Source organism: Pollachius pollachius, assembly GCF_949987615.1.
Source record: "Pollachius pollachius genome assembly, chromosome: 1".
In the NCBI taxonomy this organism is placed as follows: Eukaryota; Metazoa; Chordata; class Actinopteri; order Gadiformes; family Gadidae; genus Pollachius; species Pollachius pollachius.
In genome coordinates, this window is record NC_136934.1 from 21,348,104 (window position 1) to 21,365,869 (window position 17,766).

The 17,766-nt window shown below is 44.7% G+C and overlaps 1 protein-coding gene across 1 annotated transcript in view; it reads right to left on the bottom strand.

Moving 5' to 3' along the window:
* c5 (complement component 5) overlaps nt 1-17,766 on the bottom strand; it is a gene marked incomplete at both ends in the record, with an annotated part of 34,326 nt that overhangs the window by 9,788 nt on the left and 6,772 nt on the right. Inside the window, 19 exons of the mRNA XM_079755113.1 lie at nt 3,070-3,223; nt 3,506-3,587; nt 3,701-3,913; nt 4,329-4,418; nt 4,517-4,577; nt 4,665-4,907; nt 5,374-5,513; nt 5,870-5,952; nt 6,443-6,524; nt 10,724-10,909; nt 11,180-11,242; nt 12,824-13,012; nt 13,275-13,370; nt 14,287-14,475; nt 15,035-15,100; nt 16,058-16,126; nt 16,333-16,459; nt 16,539-16,688; nt 16,865-17,065. Of these exons, the coding sequence (XP_079611239.1) occupies nt 3,070-3,223; nt 3,506-3,587; nt 3,701-3,913; nt 4,329-4,418; nt 4,517-4,577; nt 4,665-4,907; nt 5,374-5,513; nt 5,870-5,952; nt 6,443-6,524; nt 10,724-10,909; nt 11,180-11,242; nt 12,824-13,012; nt 13,275-13,370; nt 14,287-14,475; nt 15,035-15,100; nt 16,058-16,126; nt 16,333-16,459; nt 16,539-16,688; nt 16,865-17,065 (2,484 nt within the window). The remainder of the gene's footprint in view (nt 1-3,069; nt 3,224-3,505; nt 3,588-3,700; nt 3,914-4,328; nt 4,419-4,516; nt 4,578-4,664; nt 4,908-5,373; nt 5,514-5,869; nt 5,953-6,442; nt 6,525-10,723; nt 10,910-11,179; nt 11,243-12,823; nt 13,013-13,274; nt 13,371-14,286; nt 14,476-15,034; nt 15,101-16,057; nt 16,127-16,332; nt 16,460-16,538; nt 16,689-16,864; nt 17,066-17,766) is intronic.

Sequence of the window (17,766 nt, forward strand, 5' to 3'; positions counted from 1 at the left end):
ATTGAAACAGGTACAAAGTATAGTTTTGGCAGTGCAAAAATTAAACTGTGCCTCAGACCATTTAGCAACTGTAGGAATCAATCAATCAATGTAAACACAGTAAGGTTTATCCGTTCTTTGTAAGTTAACCTTAACTCAAAACAGCTAAACTCCACCAACTGGAGACCTCATCATCAATAATGATGGGCAAACTTAAAAGTATTTTCAGCCTCACAAAGAGAAACTAAATAAATAAAAAGTACTTTCAGCGTCACAAACAGTTAATGTTTGACAAAAATAATATTTCCTCCACTCTGGCCGTTTAGATAAATAAAACAACTGATTAAATAAATAATGGTGGATAAAGTGCTTTAGTAGTCTATGTTAGTATGTCTATGTCTATATCAGTCTTTGTCCATACATCTCCATCATTTGTTTAGCTGTGTCTGGGTTATAGACTGTGCAACAGGCTTTGTAAAATCAAGCTTTTGTTGTTTGGCTGGAGTGGCTTCTCCTTTAGCGTCGGCGGAGCTGACGTTAGCAGCAGCATCACCTGTGTTACCTTCAGGGTCTTTTTCAACTAGCTTGGTAGATGCCTGTTGTTTCTGAAGATGTTTCATCAGATTAGAATTGCTAGTTTTTGATGTGGCTAGAGTTTTCGAACCTCCACAAAGATGACAGGTCACCAAAATATTCCTTATGTCTTTTACTGTCAGAAAGGAAAAATAATGTGCATATTTCCATGTTTTAATTCATTTACTTGCGCGTCGCTGCGTCACGTGACTCACGGCCGCTTCACGTCCACCACGGAAACTGTAGTCCTGGGTTATGCACGTGAAGTAACGAGTAACGAGCCTGTTTAAATCGCAGTAACGATAACGCGTTACTGATTTTGACAAAGTAATTAGTAACAGTGCTCGTTACCGCAAAAGTAACGTAGTTACTGTAACGCGTTACTTAATAACGCGTTAGTCCCAACACTGGTGATAACAATAAGGCCTCGCTTTTGATGGCAGAGGTGTTCGATGCGGGGCTGCACTGCAGAGAGAAATAAACGCAAGTCGTCCTCCACCTGCAGCCTTGATCTGTATTTGTTTTTAATCAGGGTCAGTGCGGAAAACCCACACTCACACAAGTAGGTTGAGGTGAAGGGGATTAGGACGTTCATAGCCTTTGTGGAGATCTGGGGGAACTCGCTCTCCACAGAACCAGAAACGCATTCAGGATGATATTTCCTACGTTTTTTCTCCTCCCTTAATGCTGACTTCTGGTGACTTGGGACAAGAAAACGATGCATTTTAAAAATAATACAAGCACGCACAATTACCGATATCAATAGATCTGCATACAGATGTGTATCTTTTCTTTGCGTGTTGCGTGTCGCACCTCCCCTGTGGCTCTTTGGCGCCCCCCAGTGGAGGCGCGCCTCACCTATTGAAAACCGCTGCTATAGACCCTATAGAATTTACTAGATTACATTTACTAGAAAATGCCTTTCCTGCAGAAAATTCAGTGAGTGCTGTAGTACAAAGTGAGGTTGAAAATATTACACATAGATTAAGACATAAAGGAACGTTAAATGGCTTACATCAAGTGAAGGGATTTGAACATAGTTCAAAAGTCTAGAGTAAACAAGTAAACATGCACACCACTTAAAAAAATGTAAATGGTTGGAAACAAATAAATTGACAGCTGAATAAAAAGTGCAAAGCATTGCTAAACATGCAGAAATGTAAAAGGAATTGAACTGAAGAATCGGAACTAGCCAAAATTGTATGTAATCGCCTTATGCTCATTTTTCCAGCCTAACGTTATTAAAAGTTGTCCAATTGGGCGGGAAAATCGCCCAATCTGGCAACGCTGCCTGAACGTTGTAAACAGAAGTTCAATTGAGCGAGAAAAACTGCCCAATCTGGCAACACCGCCTGCACATCCTTACGCTCTAACCTCAGCGTAAATCAATACGACCAACTGAAAACAAGCTGATATGGAACTTAAACTGTGATTTTGAAAAAAGTATAAAGTGATAGAAATTCTGTTTTCAGATTATTGAAGATACAAGTGTGTTGATTTGTTAAACCTTTGAACGAAGGTTAACGATAAAATATTGGCCAAGTTACGAGGTCTGAAGTAGTAAGTGTCAGAGAATGGGCGGACGGCTCCGCCATCCTCCCATTGACTTCAATGGTAAAAAATAGTATTTTAAAAGTAGAATATCTTAAAAAGTATAAAATATTTAAAAAATCTGAAAAGAAGCGTGCGATTCCAAGCTAATACGAACATTTTAAAATTGAAATGGAGACTAGGTGAAAAATTGAGGAAGGAGATAGGTCCCAAAGTTTGTAGAGGATAATAAAGAAAAAAGAAAGAAAGAAAGAAAGAATAAAAAAAAAGAAGAACAATAGTTGAGCGCTGCATGCAGCACTCACCTAAATATGTACACTTTATGTAGAAAGTATAGATCGTCACGATTCCCATTGAAACGAATGGCGTGGTGATTAGTCTTCTTAATGAGAGCTGGTAAATTGTGAAAAATGAATTAAACTGTAATCAGACAACGCGGTTATATGCTATAGACCCTAGAATCATAAATATGTACAATGTATCCTTTAAATACGTCCATGGAACAGATGGCCAATGTGAATAATAGATACGTATGGACCGATGAAAAGGTAAAACTTTTCCTTGCTCTCATCGAAGAAAAAAACATTACAGCTATTATAGATGGAAATCAACAACGCAATTCCACTATATATCAGGACCTAAGAGAGAGCATGTTATCAAAAGGATACGCCCTGGAATGTGCGTAGTTTTCCGCTCTAACCACTTGATGGAAACGCACCTAATTCGAATTTATTTTTGCGAACTTTCTAAAGATTCGCTTCACCTTAGATGGAAACGTGACTAGTGTCTTCTACACCGTATTGGGAGATGTTTCTTCAACAGTTTTCTAGACGTTTAGATGTTCCTTGTTAAATGTTTTTTACGATTACACTGGGAAAAGTCGGTCTCTTTCATTCGCTGTCTCTAAAAAACATCAAAGGACACATGAACAAACGTCCATGGTAAGGTAAAGAGGCTGCCACACACCACTTTTTTGGAATCCGAGGCCAGCTCTCTAAAGGAGCCGTCTCTATTCTGGGCGTCCTTGATGAGCCAGTCCACAGACTCTCCTACAGATGTATAGTCCACCTTGATGACATCCTTTAGAAGAGCCAATGTATTGACCACCTTGGCGGTCAACCTGTAAGTCAGACAGACAGACAGACAGACAGACAGACAGACAGACAGACAGACAGACAGACAGACAGACAGACAGACAGATATGCTGAATAAGGGAAAATCAGACTTGACAAACAGAAAGCAGATTTTCGAGTGCTTGGAATATTAAGATGCTTGGAATGGGATAGCACCAGTTTGTAAAGAGATGGTAGTTTTGTATATGATGGTAATTATTTTATTTTTTTCGTAATAATTATAACTATAATTATTATTATATTATTATCATTTTGTAGCATGATCTGACCGTGTGCTTGGCTTTCCTTTCTTCCAGAAGCTGTAAGAAAACGGATTATCCTTGACTGTGAAGGACAACACATTGACTACACCTATGGATGGATGCACACACACACACACACACACACACACACACACACACACACACACATTAATATATATAAAAACCAACAACAGATGGACAGACGGACAGACTGGGGTTTACCCTCTTTGATCCTTGTCCTTAGGTTAAATCTGTTGGCCCGGACGTCCTCCCCCAGAACATTCCAGCAGTCGTTCCACTCCAGGTACCTGTACACATGGATGAGGGGGAGCAGCCCATCCAGCCCAGCTTCTGCAGATCCCAAGGGCCGACGGATGAGCTTCCCCAACCCTTCTGGCTCCAGTATCACAGACAGCATCTTACCCATGATCACCCCTGGACAACAGGGACATAGCAAACGTTTTGTTAGTCGCCATAACTATAGGAGATACTCTTCAAAGTGCTGCAGGTAAGACTTAAGAACTATTATTTGAGTGTGATTTCTTAGAAATGCCAGGCCATCCATCAGTTATAAGTGAGTGAAATGCTCTGTGAGAATATCGGTCTCAAGATGACTGCACAAGGCTCTGTATGAGACCATTTAGATTATAGAACGCTCTGGCTGATTTCTGACCCACCAGGGCCTCTTCTCCATAATTGGTTCATAACTGCGTTAATGTACCTCGAAGGTGAGTGAATGCAACCGATTTCTTGTTGTTGTTTATCGACAAACATCTTGCTCTTTCTGCCCTCTTTACAACTCTCTACAAATCTCACACATAGCAACTTTAAAGGAATAGACAGAGCCTACCATTGAAGGAGAGGGAGCGCTCAACAGACGAGTCAGGGACCAGGTTGGGAGGAGGTCTATTCTTAAGCAGCACTTTTATCTTCTCCGAGCCTGTGTTGTGATCGTAGAAACACATGGTTCTAGATATCAGTGTTTTTGTTTTCCGTTGAAACAGGTGGTCCTAGATGGCTCTGTGCATGTGAGCTGACCATATATGCCTTTAGGGTCCAGAGTTCCTACAGAGGAGGTCTCCTTTCTAACACCTTCAGGCTGTTAAAACAAGGAAAATGTTATATCCATCTATCTATCCATCCATCTACCCATCTATTTATCTATATGTCTGTCTTTCTGTCATACCACCACACGGAGCTTCTTCTTCACGATGTCTCTTGGTACCCCTGGTCTGTCCCTGGTCCTCAGGGTGAATATCAAGGTGTGCTCCCCAGGCTTCAGACCCAGCAGGGTGAAGGGGCCCCCTCTCCCCACTCCAGAACCAGAGAGACGGGTCCACACGCAAGCTGTGGTTCGCAGGCCACTGTCCCCATCGGATTGTGAGTGGAGCAGGCAGAACTCTGGCCCAACCGTCAGAGTTACACAATACTGGGAAGGATCGAGAACAAACAGCTGACATCTTTGCTCCACAGCCGTATTCTTCTGCTCAACCCCTAATTTCTCTCGTCTACCTCTTCTAAGTGTGGTTCACCTCTTCTACTTCTGGTTCACTCTTCTACTTCTGGTTCACTCTTCTACTTCTGGTTCGCTCTTCTACTTCTGGTTCACTCTTATACTTCTGGTTCACTCTTATACTTCTGGTTCACTCTTATACTTCTGGATCAACTCTTATACTTCTGGATCACCTCTTATACTTCTGGGCCATGCGTCCTTAATGAGTCAGACTAATTGGTTCCTTGACAGGAGCTGTGCCTCTTTCTTGACACTTCTCGGAATACCTTGCAAGCATTTATCTATAAAATCAACCAATATGGCAAGTGTAATTTTGTTTTCCTGCGATTGCAATGTGAGGTGTATTTTGTTGTGAATTGTAGTTGTAGCTGCGTGCTGCTACCTGTATGGGTTCAATGTTCTCATTATAAACGGAGCCCAGCAGGTCCAGCTGTTCTCCTCGGACCAGCTGGTAGGGCAGAGGAATGTTGACACTAACCGGGAGACTGACTGATACCTGCACACGATCCTGAACACAGATACCTACCACACACACACACACACACACACACACACACACACACACACACACACACACACACACACACACACACACACACACACACATTACACAACAGGTCAAACATAAGAGTTTATATACAAAACAACACTATCACATAATCATTTCAATACCACACACGACCAGTCAAGATACAAACACACAATGGCTTAAATACACCCCACGAACAACAGCACCCCAGATGCATAACCAGACAAACAAACACCAACAATTTTCTTGTTCCCCAGAAAATCCTGGTGTGAGGTCAGAGGTTATTGGACCTGGGGAGAAGGAGGCGTTGAGAAGCAGAGCAAGAAGGAGTCGATGAGAACCTACTGACCATTCTGGAACATTCCAACAGCAGTGATCTGCCAGGTGGTGAGAGAGTCTGGTAGGCTCATGTTCACTGACAATAGGTGGTCTCTGAACATAAACACATGCGCCTCCAATAATCAGATTAATAGATTAACGGTGCGGTAGTTTGAATTTAATAGTCATTTTTAAGAAATGCCCATTTATATTTTAGAACGCTCCTCACTTCTAACTCATGGACTACTTTTCTACACAATGCTCCAAGCGACTTTCTAGTCAGCTACAGATACTGGTTCCGCATGATGGGACAGAAGATCCAAACTGAATGTGTTTTTGGCATGTGTAAAAAAGTGTGTAGCCATGTGCAAAGCCACTATTGGAAGTTTTAAATGCAACACTGCTGCAGGAACTACTTCTACTACTACGACTACAAATTATATTACTGTCACTACAGCCAGGGCAGACTACTACCACTGTACATTTCTTTATATTGCTAATGATGAGAATGATCATACTTGAAATGAGAAACTTGAATAGATATTTTAAGGGTCCACTACTACTAGAAACTAGAAGGAGAGGATGAGGCTAGGCGAGTCCTCACCTGACGGGCTGGACCTCCCACAGCCAGCTCTCTGGGAAGTAACTTCTGACTGAAGGGGCCATGTCTAAGTCAGAGCCCATATCTACACACACACACACACACACACACACACACACACACACACACACACACACACACACACACACACACACACACACACACACACACACACACATATTAATAATGTGTATGTATATATAACCAATTCCTTATAATTAATATAGTAAGCTGATTACGTGTTATAGACATAGAAAAATAAGGATGTTAGTTTGGAGTAGTTAAACAGCCATTTTTAGGTAACCCAACAGTAACCCACAGCAGAACCTATACTAGTGCCTCAGTTTTACCTTAGGTTTCCCAGTAATCCTAGTACCTTAGTATTTAGATAGGTGCTGTATTACTAGTACCCTAGTATTAAGATAGGTGCAGTATTACTAGTACCCTGATAGCGCACCTGGATGCTAGGCACGATGTGCACTGCGAGAGATCTTGAGGCCATATGAGACAGTACACAATGATTGTTTGTTGCTAGCTGCCATTCTCCATGTTTTTATGTTTCCACCTGCACCAGCGACTTTTGCTCGCCCCACTTTGTTTCAATCAAATTGTGTTTTAATTGAGCTTTATGCATTTGTTTGACCACTGGCCAATGCTATGGATCCGAAGGCATGAGAACTGTGCGACTCAACTCCCACATTTCTATCAAAACAAAGTGGAGTGAGCAAACGTTGCTGATTGCAGTTATAAACATAAACACATACCACAAGCTTATGTACGTTTGGTATGTCAACGTCTATGTTTTTACTTTGGATGGACAAACCTTTCCAGGTCCCTCACATTTTCCCTGCCACAATGTTTTTTAGGATAAAGGCTACCAGTGATGCTGAATAACTGGTTAGCTTAACCCAGGGGTTCCCAAAGTGGGGGTCGCGGGCCGCCGAGGGGTGGGTCGCGGAATGATTTCCATGAATCAAATAATCAAATAAAAAATAAAAAAATTGAATAATAATAAAATAAACTTGGAAAAGATAAAATACAGACAAATTCAGACAAATTCAGACATAGTTGTAAAAATTATGAAACATGGTAGTTAAAATGAAAATAAAACTACAGATTTTCCTCCTGAGGTGATTACGACAGATCAATGATAGCATCATTTGTTGGTGTCAGGTCACTTAACGGCTCCACAGTAAACACCACAAAGCGGACCAGTAGATTTTCTCTGAACTAGCTCATTGATGATTTTTTGATGATTTTTCAAAATGAAACGTTGGTTAATACCGAGCAAAGAAAAGACAGAGAGTGGAGGAGAAAGAGAGGCCAGCGGAGGAGGCAGAGAAGCTAGCGGACAGGGCAAAGAGGTCAGCGGCAGAGGCAGAGAAGCTAGCGGAGAGGGCAGAGAGGTCAGCGGAGGAGGCAGAGAAGCCAGTGGAGAGGTCAGAGAGGTCAGCGGAGGAGGCAGAGAAGCCAGCGGAGGAGGCAGAGAAGCTAGCGGAGAGGGCAGAGAGGTCAGCGGAGGAGGCAGAGAAGCCAGTGGAGAGGGCAGAGAGGTCAGCGGAGGAGGCAGAGAAGCCAGCGGAGGAGGCAGAGAAGCTAGAGGAGAGGGCAGAGGGGTCAGCGGGGGAGGCAGAGAAGCCAGCGGAGAGGGTAGCAGAGGAGAGCGGAGAATCACCTTGGCCATCGACCTCTGGCGCGGGAAGAGGTGCCCGCCATAAGGGGGTCCATAAGCAGTCAGATCAGCCTTCCTCCAAGTGTCGCAAGTATCGAGAGGGATATTTACAGTATGGATTCACATGCGTCGTTGTCAACGAAAGACAACATCCCCAATGTGTAGTGTGTACAGAGGTGCTTGCACATGAGAGCCTAAAGCCCGTAAAAATGCTCAGACACATGAAAACTAAGCACCCCTCTCTTGCCGCTAAACCGCTAGATTTTTTCTGCAGAAAGGAGAAAGAGTTGCAAGGCCAAAAGAAAATCCTAATTAACCAAACAACAATCCCAACCAAAGCTCAAAGGGCTTCATATGAGGTGGCATATTTAATTGCATATTGTGGCCCCGTTCCTCGCCGGGCCCGCCCAGCAGGCGTGCCGGGACCTACCGGCTGAGCCCGCGGCCTCACCGGAGCCAGAGAACGTGGTGCTGCTCGAGGCCGACTCGGAGCCAGAGCTCGAGGCCGATCCAGGGGCCGACGTCGACACCGAGCCGGAGGCAGAGGCAGAGACGGAAGCGGCAGAGACGTCGGTCGAAGCAATGGACTCCTCTACAGAAGCTGAGGATGATCACCGGGCCGTGTCGATCCCCAACGAAGACGCCATCACGCTGGACGTGGATGGGGACGACCCCCGGGAGACAGGTAAACCTGTGAAACTTCCAGATCCCGACAGGAGCCCTGACGACCACCTGGTCCCCTCTGGACCCACGGGCCACGATGATGACGACGACGACGACCTGAACACGGAAGAGTCAGGGAGCCACGTCTTGGTCCACGATGGGCAGGCCCGAGATTCGGTGATCTCCGGGCAGAACGTGTGCCCGGGCAACAGCGCAGGCAGCCCCTGCGGGAAGGTTGACGTGCTGGGCATGCCAGTGGACGCCAGCCACTTCCACGCGAACCCCAACCCCACCGACTACGTCCTGATGGAGGAGGTGACCAAGGACCCCGGCTCTAAGAAGGCGTCGACCGCCAAGCCGCTTCAGCGAATCATATTGGACCACGAGTGTGCCTATCAAGCCCAGAGCCGGTGGAGAGGGGAGGGAGGTCATCCTGGTCACCGACCACGCCCCCCTGAAGTGGATGGCCGGAGCCAAGGACACCAACGCACGAGTGACGCGGTGGTTCCTGGCCCTCCGAAACTTCAGGTATTATCTCCTAGGGAGGGAGGTCATCCTGGTCACCGACCACGGCCCCCTGAAGTGGATGGCCGGAGCCAAGGACACCAACGCACGAGTGACGCGGTGGTTCCTGGCCCTCCGAAACTTCAGGTATTATCCCCTAGGGAGGGAGTTCATCCCAGTCACCGACCACGCCCCCCGAAGTGGATGGCCGGAGCCAAGAACGCCAACGCCGACGCCCTGTCACGCCGGGATGCCTGCCTGAGCGGGTTCACCGACGACCAGAGGCCTGAGCAAGCGGTGGAGGAGTGTGGCATCCCGCCGCTGAACCTCGGACCGGGTGGGTCCGAGGATACGCAGTAGACGGGGTATACCGTCGCAACCCTTCAGCCGGCGACAGAGAGCACCACGTCTCTCCCCACAATCAGCGTGATAGGGGACACCTGGCCGGAGGGAGGGAAAGGACCAGGAGCCGGCATAAGAGGAGCACCAGGCTGGGCAAACGGGCAAGCGACACGGCAAGTGACACGGAGGGAGTACGCACCAGGGCGAAGCGACACGGAGGGATTCCGCACTGCGCCAGGCGAGTGACACGGAGGGAGTAAGCACCAGACCGGGAGAAGGGCGAAGCAACACGGAGGGATTCTGCACCACGCCGGCGATCTAGAGGCTCACGGAGACCCTAGCACGAGGATGCAGACTATTATTCTTGTTGAATAAACGCCGACTGTGGCTTAACCCTTTCTTTCTGTGTGATTCCTGCCGGGTACCTGACACTCGTGGAAACGGGCTGCCACAATATGTTTACAACAGTTTGTGGATATGACCCTGACTGAGATATTCTTCTGTTCAAATGGAAATGAAAGTAATGTTTCAAAGTTAAGTTTGCACATGACAGCAATACTGTGCGCTCATGTTACATGGATATTATTTTGACTGAGGTATTCTGCTTTTTATCAAACAGTAAATTTCTATATGTAAAATCATAACAGGCTGCTCTGTTCTTTTGTGTTGTCGTTAAGCCCGTGTTTGGATAAGCCTAGTGCGTATGGCCTGTGCACCCATTTTATTTTATTTTTTCAGTTACATCCGGGGATAGTGGGGGTCGCCAGTCTCCGGCACCATTATTTTGGGGGTCGCGGGTTGAAAAGTTTGGGAACCCCTGGCTTAGACAGCGGGGGGTGTAAATCAGATCAATTCAATGGCGTTCTGAACCTGTGCTCTTTTGTGCCAATTTCACTATCTACTTACAGTAATGGGCTGTTCAATTCCTCTAATTGCATGATTTGTATAAAATACCTATCCCCAAAATAAGTATGGGACAATTTATTGGTGCACTTCTTTCTGAAGGCATAATGATGCTCAAAGATGAGGCCTCTATTTTATGTGCAAACATTATGATCTGATGCAATATTAGATGTATGAATAAACAAATGAGTCGGACTGACCTCGGGAATATTTGAGATCATCTGAGAGGCTTTCCAAACTGCGTTCGCAGCAATCCTGGAACGCTTTCCTGCAGCGCAGGAACCTTTTACAAACTGATTGGATAGCAAACTGCTCACAGGTCACACTGTTGGGAATGTAGCCCAGACCCCTCCTGCAGCACCTGCCTACGACTCCATGACCAGCCACTAGAAACACAAAAAGGCACCCAAACAGTACACACATGAACAATCATAAACATGCCCACGCACACACACAATACGCACACAACCCACCATCAAGATCCTTAGCATGTGAATTGCATATTCTGTCAAAGCAAAGGGATGCTACCCATTAATTAATGCATTTGTGTTGCAATATACACTTGTTTTACTTTGACAGCAAGGAAGGGATTGTCATGGCATCACATGAAGATATGTAATCTCTACGTTCGTATAGAGAGGGGGAAGAGCCCTTACCCAAATCATTTTTCTGCGCATCTGTGAGAGATCTCTTTGCCCGAACCGAACCTGGGCGGAAACCTGCACACACAAATACACACCTCCCTGTGACTGCATCCATTGTTCATAGCACATCTCAAAACGTTTTAACAGGTCACAAATCGCATGACATTCGATGACACACCCCTATCATATTGATTTCTCGGACACGCCCATCAACATCAACCACACACACTGGCGTTAACGTATCCACAACGCCATTGTCCCTTCATTGTGACGTCAAACTCTTAACTAAAAGGCATTTAGACGTCACGAAAATAACACAACCTAGAACGAGTAGAACGATCACAACAAAAACTGTAAGAACATAGGATCTTACTTGTGTTTTTTCTAAACAACGGCCTTATTTAGTAACACCTACAAAATGGCATAGAATACTGTTTTGATTCTATAACACATTACCATGATTAACAAACAAAACCCTTGTTTACTGCCATTATTGTGGTTTAAGATGAAGGCTACCACTGACGCAATGAACGTCCCAGGCTTTGGTTAGACAGTGGCTAGTGTAAATCTGATCAAAGGAAGTACATTCTGCCCCTGGGATTTTTTGTGACATTTACACAAGCAGTCTAACATTACAGCACGGCTCTTCTTAATGCTGTAGAATTTTCATTCACTTGATTGGGCCTTCCCAACGTTCAATGGTCAATTATTTTTGCATTATTGACCGGTGCTAAGCATAATTGATCGCTGTCAAGGAAAGTGGATTTTTTGTCTCAGATTCCCATCTTTCGTAGCACTCCACAAGTAGTCCTGTAACTTATCAACCCCAGCATATTCGGTTGCTAAGCGATGTCGACTTCTTTGGCGAACATTTTCTCTGCTGATCAACACTACGAATGGTCACAAATAAATTGTAAAAAGACACACCGTGTGAAGTAAATTTTCCTTTTGGCAAGTAGCCGAATAATAAGCAGGATAATGCATAGAAAAAATTCCTGATAATGACCGGCGTTATATACATTATCCCTTATGTAAATGGCTTATAGATTCATCTAATGTTAATGTAACAAACGCAATCTAGGTGGCTGCCACACTACACCTAGCCGACATTTTTTGGGCTCCTGCAGGTAAAGAACAGGTTGATGGTGTTAAAATGCACTTTATTGTAGAAGTTTGCAGGTAATGATACATGGCACTGGTGCTTCATGTTGCCATGGAGGAGATCTCTCCCTGAGTGTGCGTGGAGATGGCTGGTTTAACCTCTGCACACTAATAACTCAATGTGCAACAGGTGTGCAGCCTCACCCAGCGCCAGAGTCCAATCAGCCTCTGGTCAGGTGAGGCTGCTTAAACCAGCCATCATCCACACAAACTCCCACAGTCATGATTTCTATAAAATACCTTTCACCCAAAAATAAATATGTGACATTGTTATTGATAAAATTCTTTCTGCAGGACAAATTATGCAAAAAAAAACATGCATTAAATGTTCCAAGCAGGGCCGTTTCTATATAAAAGCGATATAAGAGATGGCTTGGGCTCTAATTGGGCCCCCAAGTAGGATGTGAGTAAGGGCCCCCAGAGGTCAGAAGCAGCCCTGGTTCCTGCTTTACTTTTGGTTGAATTGGTTTGATTAAAGAAATTAGTCTGACTTACCTGGCCGGGAATATTGGAAATCTCCTGTGATGTGAGCCGAGCTGCGTTCGCAGCAGTCCTGGAAGGCTTTCCTGCAGCTCGGGTACGCTTGACGAATTGATTGGATAGCAAACTGCTCACAGGTCACACTGTTGGGAATGTAGCCCAGACCCCTCCTGCAGCACTTGCCTACGACTCCATGACCAGCCACTAGAAACGCAAACAGGCACCCAAACAGTACACACATGAACAATCATAAACATGCCCACACAATACGCACACAACCCACCATCATGATCATTATTCTGTGAATTGCATATTCTGTCAAAGAAAAGGAATGCTACCCTTTAATTAATGTGTGTGTGTTGCAATATACATTTGTTTTACTTTGACAGCAAGGAAGGGATTGTCATGGCATCACATGATGATATGTAATCGCTACGTTCGTGTAGAGAGGTGAAAGAGCCCTTACCCAATGCATTTTCCTGGGCCTCTGTGAGTGATCTCTTTGCTCGAAGAGCAGGAGCCGGTTGGGGTGGAGCTGTCAAATGGGAGAAATCAGCCTGACCTGTTTTGTGCTGATTTCACAAACTATTTGTTGAATTCATCTAAAGTCATTGTAACCCTAGTGGGCAGTAGAGTATTCAGATATGGACTAGTCACTAGATTCGTAGGGAGGGAAAGAATAAATGACAACACAATGACTAACTGGAGCCACAGGTTAACTTTTAGATTAACTGTATTCAACCTTGTAGAAAAATAATAATATAGATTTCAATGCAATCAAGAATATTCAGGAATTCCACAATTTAGACCCTAACATTGGGTCAGAAACAATTATCTTTAAGCACCATGAAATGGCTGAAAAATGTCCATGAGGAAAAAATAAAATATAAACAAAAATAAATTCCTAACAAGTGTTCCTTTAGTTTCCTTGGTTCAGCCAGTTCAGCGTACTTTAGTCAAAAAAGGAGAATGTCAAGTCAGAAGTCAAAAAGTAAAAGTCAATTGGTCATGTTTGGTGCTTCAGAGCGCTTTCACCTGATATGCTCAAGTGATGGATGTAAAGGAAGATTGGGATCCTCCACGGCACAGGTGATATCGGTCCACTCCTTTGGATAAGGTGGTATCTTCACTAGCTCGCCACCCCTTCATCAAGGGGAATTCGACCCAAATTCTCAAGGGTTTCCAAGGACTCAAAAAACCTAGCCAATTCCCTCTCTCTCACTTCGGTTTTGTTTCCCTTCAACTTCAACTCTGTTTTTTATACAGTTTTATAACTGACACTTTCTTCAATCTGACTTGTTTTCTCAGCTTGTTTTACTTGTCTGCTTGTGTTAGCGTTCTGGCTGCGCATTGACGACAGCTACGTGAAAGGTGGGGCTTACTTCCCTCTACCAATTAGGAGGTCTGTATTCTTAGATACCCTGATCCTTCGTAACTCTTGGTTTAATCGTTTGGTTAAAGTAATGAGTCAGACTGACCTGCTCTGAAACGATCAATATCTTCTGCGAGGCTTGCCAACATGCGTTCGCAGCAGTCCTGGAAGGCTTTCCTGCAGCGCGGGTAGACTTCAAGAACTGATCCGATAGCAAACTGCTCACAGGTCACACTGTTGGGAATGTAGCCCAGACCCCTCCTGCAGCACCTGCCTACGATTCCATAACCAGCCACTAGAAACGCAAAAAAGCACCCAAACAGTACACACATGAACAATTATAAACATGCCAAAGCACACAATACCCACACAACCCACGATCCTGAGCCTGAGAACTGCATATTCTGTTGAACCAAAGGAATACTACTCTGTCATTCATGCGTGTGTGTTGCAATATACACTTGTTTCACTTTGACAGCAAGGAAGGGATTTCTTATGCCATTCCATTATGATTTGAAATGGCTACATTTCTTGCCTGGATTACATAATGAGAAGTCTCTTCCAAGCAAGGCATATCTGCTAAGCATTCTGTACTTCTTTGGAAAATCAGAGAGGAGGAAGAGGAGGAGGAGGAGAAGAAGCAGATAGGAAAAAATAGTGACCAAGTATCTCATGTGATACATTTATAGGATTTTAAAAGGCACACCGTCTATTTCTCGCAAGGTGTTTGTAAGCTCTTGGTCAGGACTGTAAGAGAAAGCTGTATTAGGGAATGTAATGTAGAATATGATATGGTCATGGGCGATCAGATTATTCCTCCACAAAGACGAATAGAGAGGTGGAAGAGCCCTTACCCATTGCCATTTTCTGCTCCTCGGTGAGGGATCTCTTTTCCCGAATCGAACCTTGGAGTTTCATTCCTGCTCGCACAGAAAAATACACATTCCCTGTGTCTCGGAACATGTGTCTGTAGCACATCCCAAACTGTTTCACAGGTTACTATCGACATTAAAGGACACAATCCTAACAATTTTCTCTCTGACACGGCCATCCACTTCCAGAATTGCCCAGACGGAGCTCCCCATGGCCACATGCTCACACCCCGCCTGCCGTCAGCGCATCCACGCTGTCTGTGTCCCTCGCTTGACGTCTAACTTATTCGGAAAGACGCTTTGACGTCACGGAAAGAATGCCACTTGAGTTCGGAGCAGAGTAGAACTGCTTGGTGGAGACTGTAGAGGTGATAGGATTTAACACCTTTTTTCTCTTAATTAATTATTTTGGTCACAGTGACAAAAGGTCATAGATTACTATGTGGAAGATCACATAAGGCATATCTCCACGTTTAAAACAAAAGAAGGATTATACCTTCCCACACCGTTTTAACAAGGGATTCTGGATTATCAGTCTCTTGTTGTTGTTATTTTGTTCACTGGAACGAGGCGATGACCAAACGTCTCCAAATCCTTGTACTGCCACAGTGAAGGCCACCACCGATGCTACAGAACTGCCAGGGGTTTGCAAATGATCTTCTAATACACTTGAGCACAATCAGAAATATTCATCAAAGCATTCTGTTCTTCTTTGAGAAATCAGAGAGGAGGAGGAGGAGGAAACTATTTCCATGTTGGTCTTGAGACCATGATGTGAAAGTATCTCATATGTTACATATATAGGAGTCAATAAATGGCACACTATTTCTCTCAAGGTGTTTAGTTTCACCAATAAAAGCAATGTCCACATATAGATCCCATTCAGCTCTTGGTCAGGACAGTGAAAGAAAACTGTGTGAGGGAATATAATGTAGAATATAATATGGTAAGATCACATAAGATGTAGATCATATAAAATGTGTGGAGAGGTTGAAGAGCCCTTACCCATCACAGCTTTCTGCTCCTTTTCTGTGAGGGATCTCTTTGCACGTACCGCTTCTGTGCAAGTCCCAGCTGTGCACACACAAAGAAACCTCCCTGTAGCTCCGTACATGTGTTCATAGCCCATCCCAAACGGTTTCACAGGTCACAATCTAATGAAAATGACCGCACCGCCCCAAGCATATGATCAGCAGCTATGGCGTTTACTGAGATGCATCTCGATGGATGGATGGATCGACTGATTGCTTTTATATCGGTTGATTCACTGATCGACTTACCACTTTGTGACCCTTGGTGAATCGCATTGGTTAGTAAGGTGAGGCCGGCCAATTGGAAGACGCCCTGTGCATCTGCTCCACCGCCGGCCCCGCAGCCAAGGTCACTGAGCTCAATGTGCCTCAATACCTGGAGGACAGAGGTCTGTTGCCGTCGGTCTGCCTGGCTATGCATGTCTGTCTGTAGGTCAGTCCTGCCCATTCCTTACCATGTCGACAGGGTCTTTGTTATTGCGACGCAGGGGAAAGATGGCTGTATCCACAGCAGAGAGAGCAACAAGTCCGTCCTGATTGGTTGACACATCCAGCAGGAGGTTGGACTTGGGCCTCTGATCCCGTCTTCTGTAGCGAACCTCAGTCTGCAAACACACATACAGACACACATACACACACACATACACACACATGCACACACACACACACACACACACATCGATTTGAATCATTTTTTGTGAATGTAGATGTGCATGTGTGTGTGTGTGTGTGTGTGTGTGTGTGTGTGTGTGTGTGTGTGTGTGTGTGTGTGTACACATACCTTGAGACCGTTGACACATTTTCCCTCGACTTCTATCCACAAAGAGTCTGCCACTACTTCTCTTTCGATGAGGTAATAGACGAGCAGGCGAATGGATGGCGTCATCTCTGGCGTAACCTTAAACCGCACCAACTGATTCTGTCCGGAGACGCCAGAACCCTCTACAACACCAAAGGTCACCACCTTTCCCTTAGACAGCACCTGCACCACAGATACAGACCAGCATACCACTTTACACCTCCATCCCATTCCACCCGTCATGCCGTCATATTTCCACAATCACCCATCCCACATCCGTACATGATGTTTACAACAGGCCAGTTAGCAGATTCAGCTTTGAGCCATTCCTCCAGTGGAACTAGGTTTACATTTTAGAGTAATAGTTGGAGTAGATAGAATCACATTTCAAAGTGCTTCCTGAATTCCCTGACAAGGTGTGTTCCAATCTACTAGCACAAAATAACAGAATTTATGAGATGGTTCAGGAAGTCGTGGTCTTCAGATGTTCCAGGAAGAGGTGGGTCTTCAGTGAGATAGTCTAGAGTGCTTAAGGTATTTGACTTCTGATCAAATGTTTCTGGCTTTTAATCGCAATGTCTGTAAAATAACCGGAGGCATCCTTGACCAAGACATCTAACCCCTTACATTTCCTTAATGACCTCTCTCTACATTTACTGTAAGATGCTTTAAATAAAATAAACAGCAAAAATAATCATACCTCCATCCAGGGTACAAACTACGAGGGAGCCAGGGGGGGCTGAGCCTTTTGGGAGGGGGGGTTGTAATTATTCTCTTTAAAATAGGATTATTGACCCATTTAATTGTGAATGTGTATCAAACTATACTACTAATATATGCATCAGGGCTACTCATCACTTGTTCAATTGAAAGAAGAAGAAAAC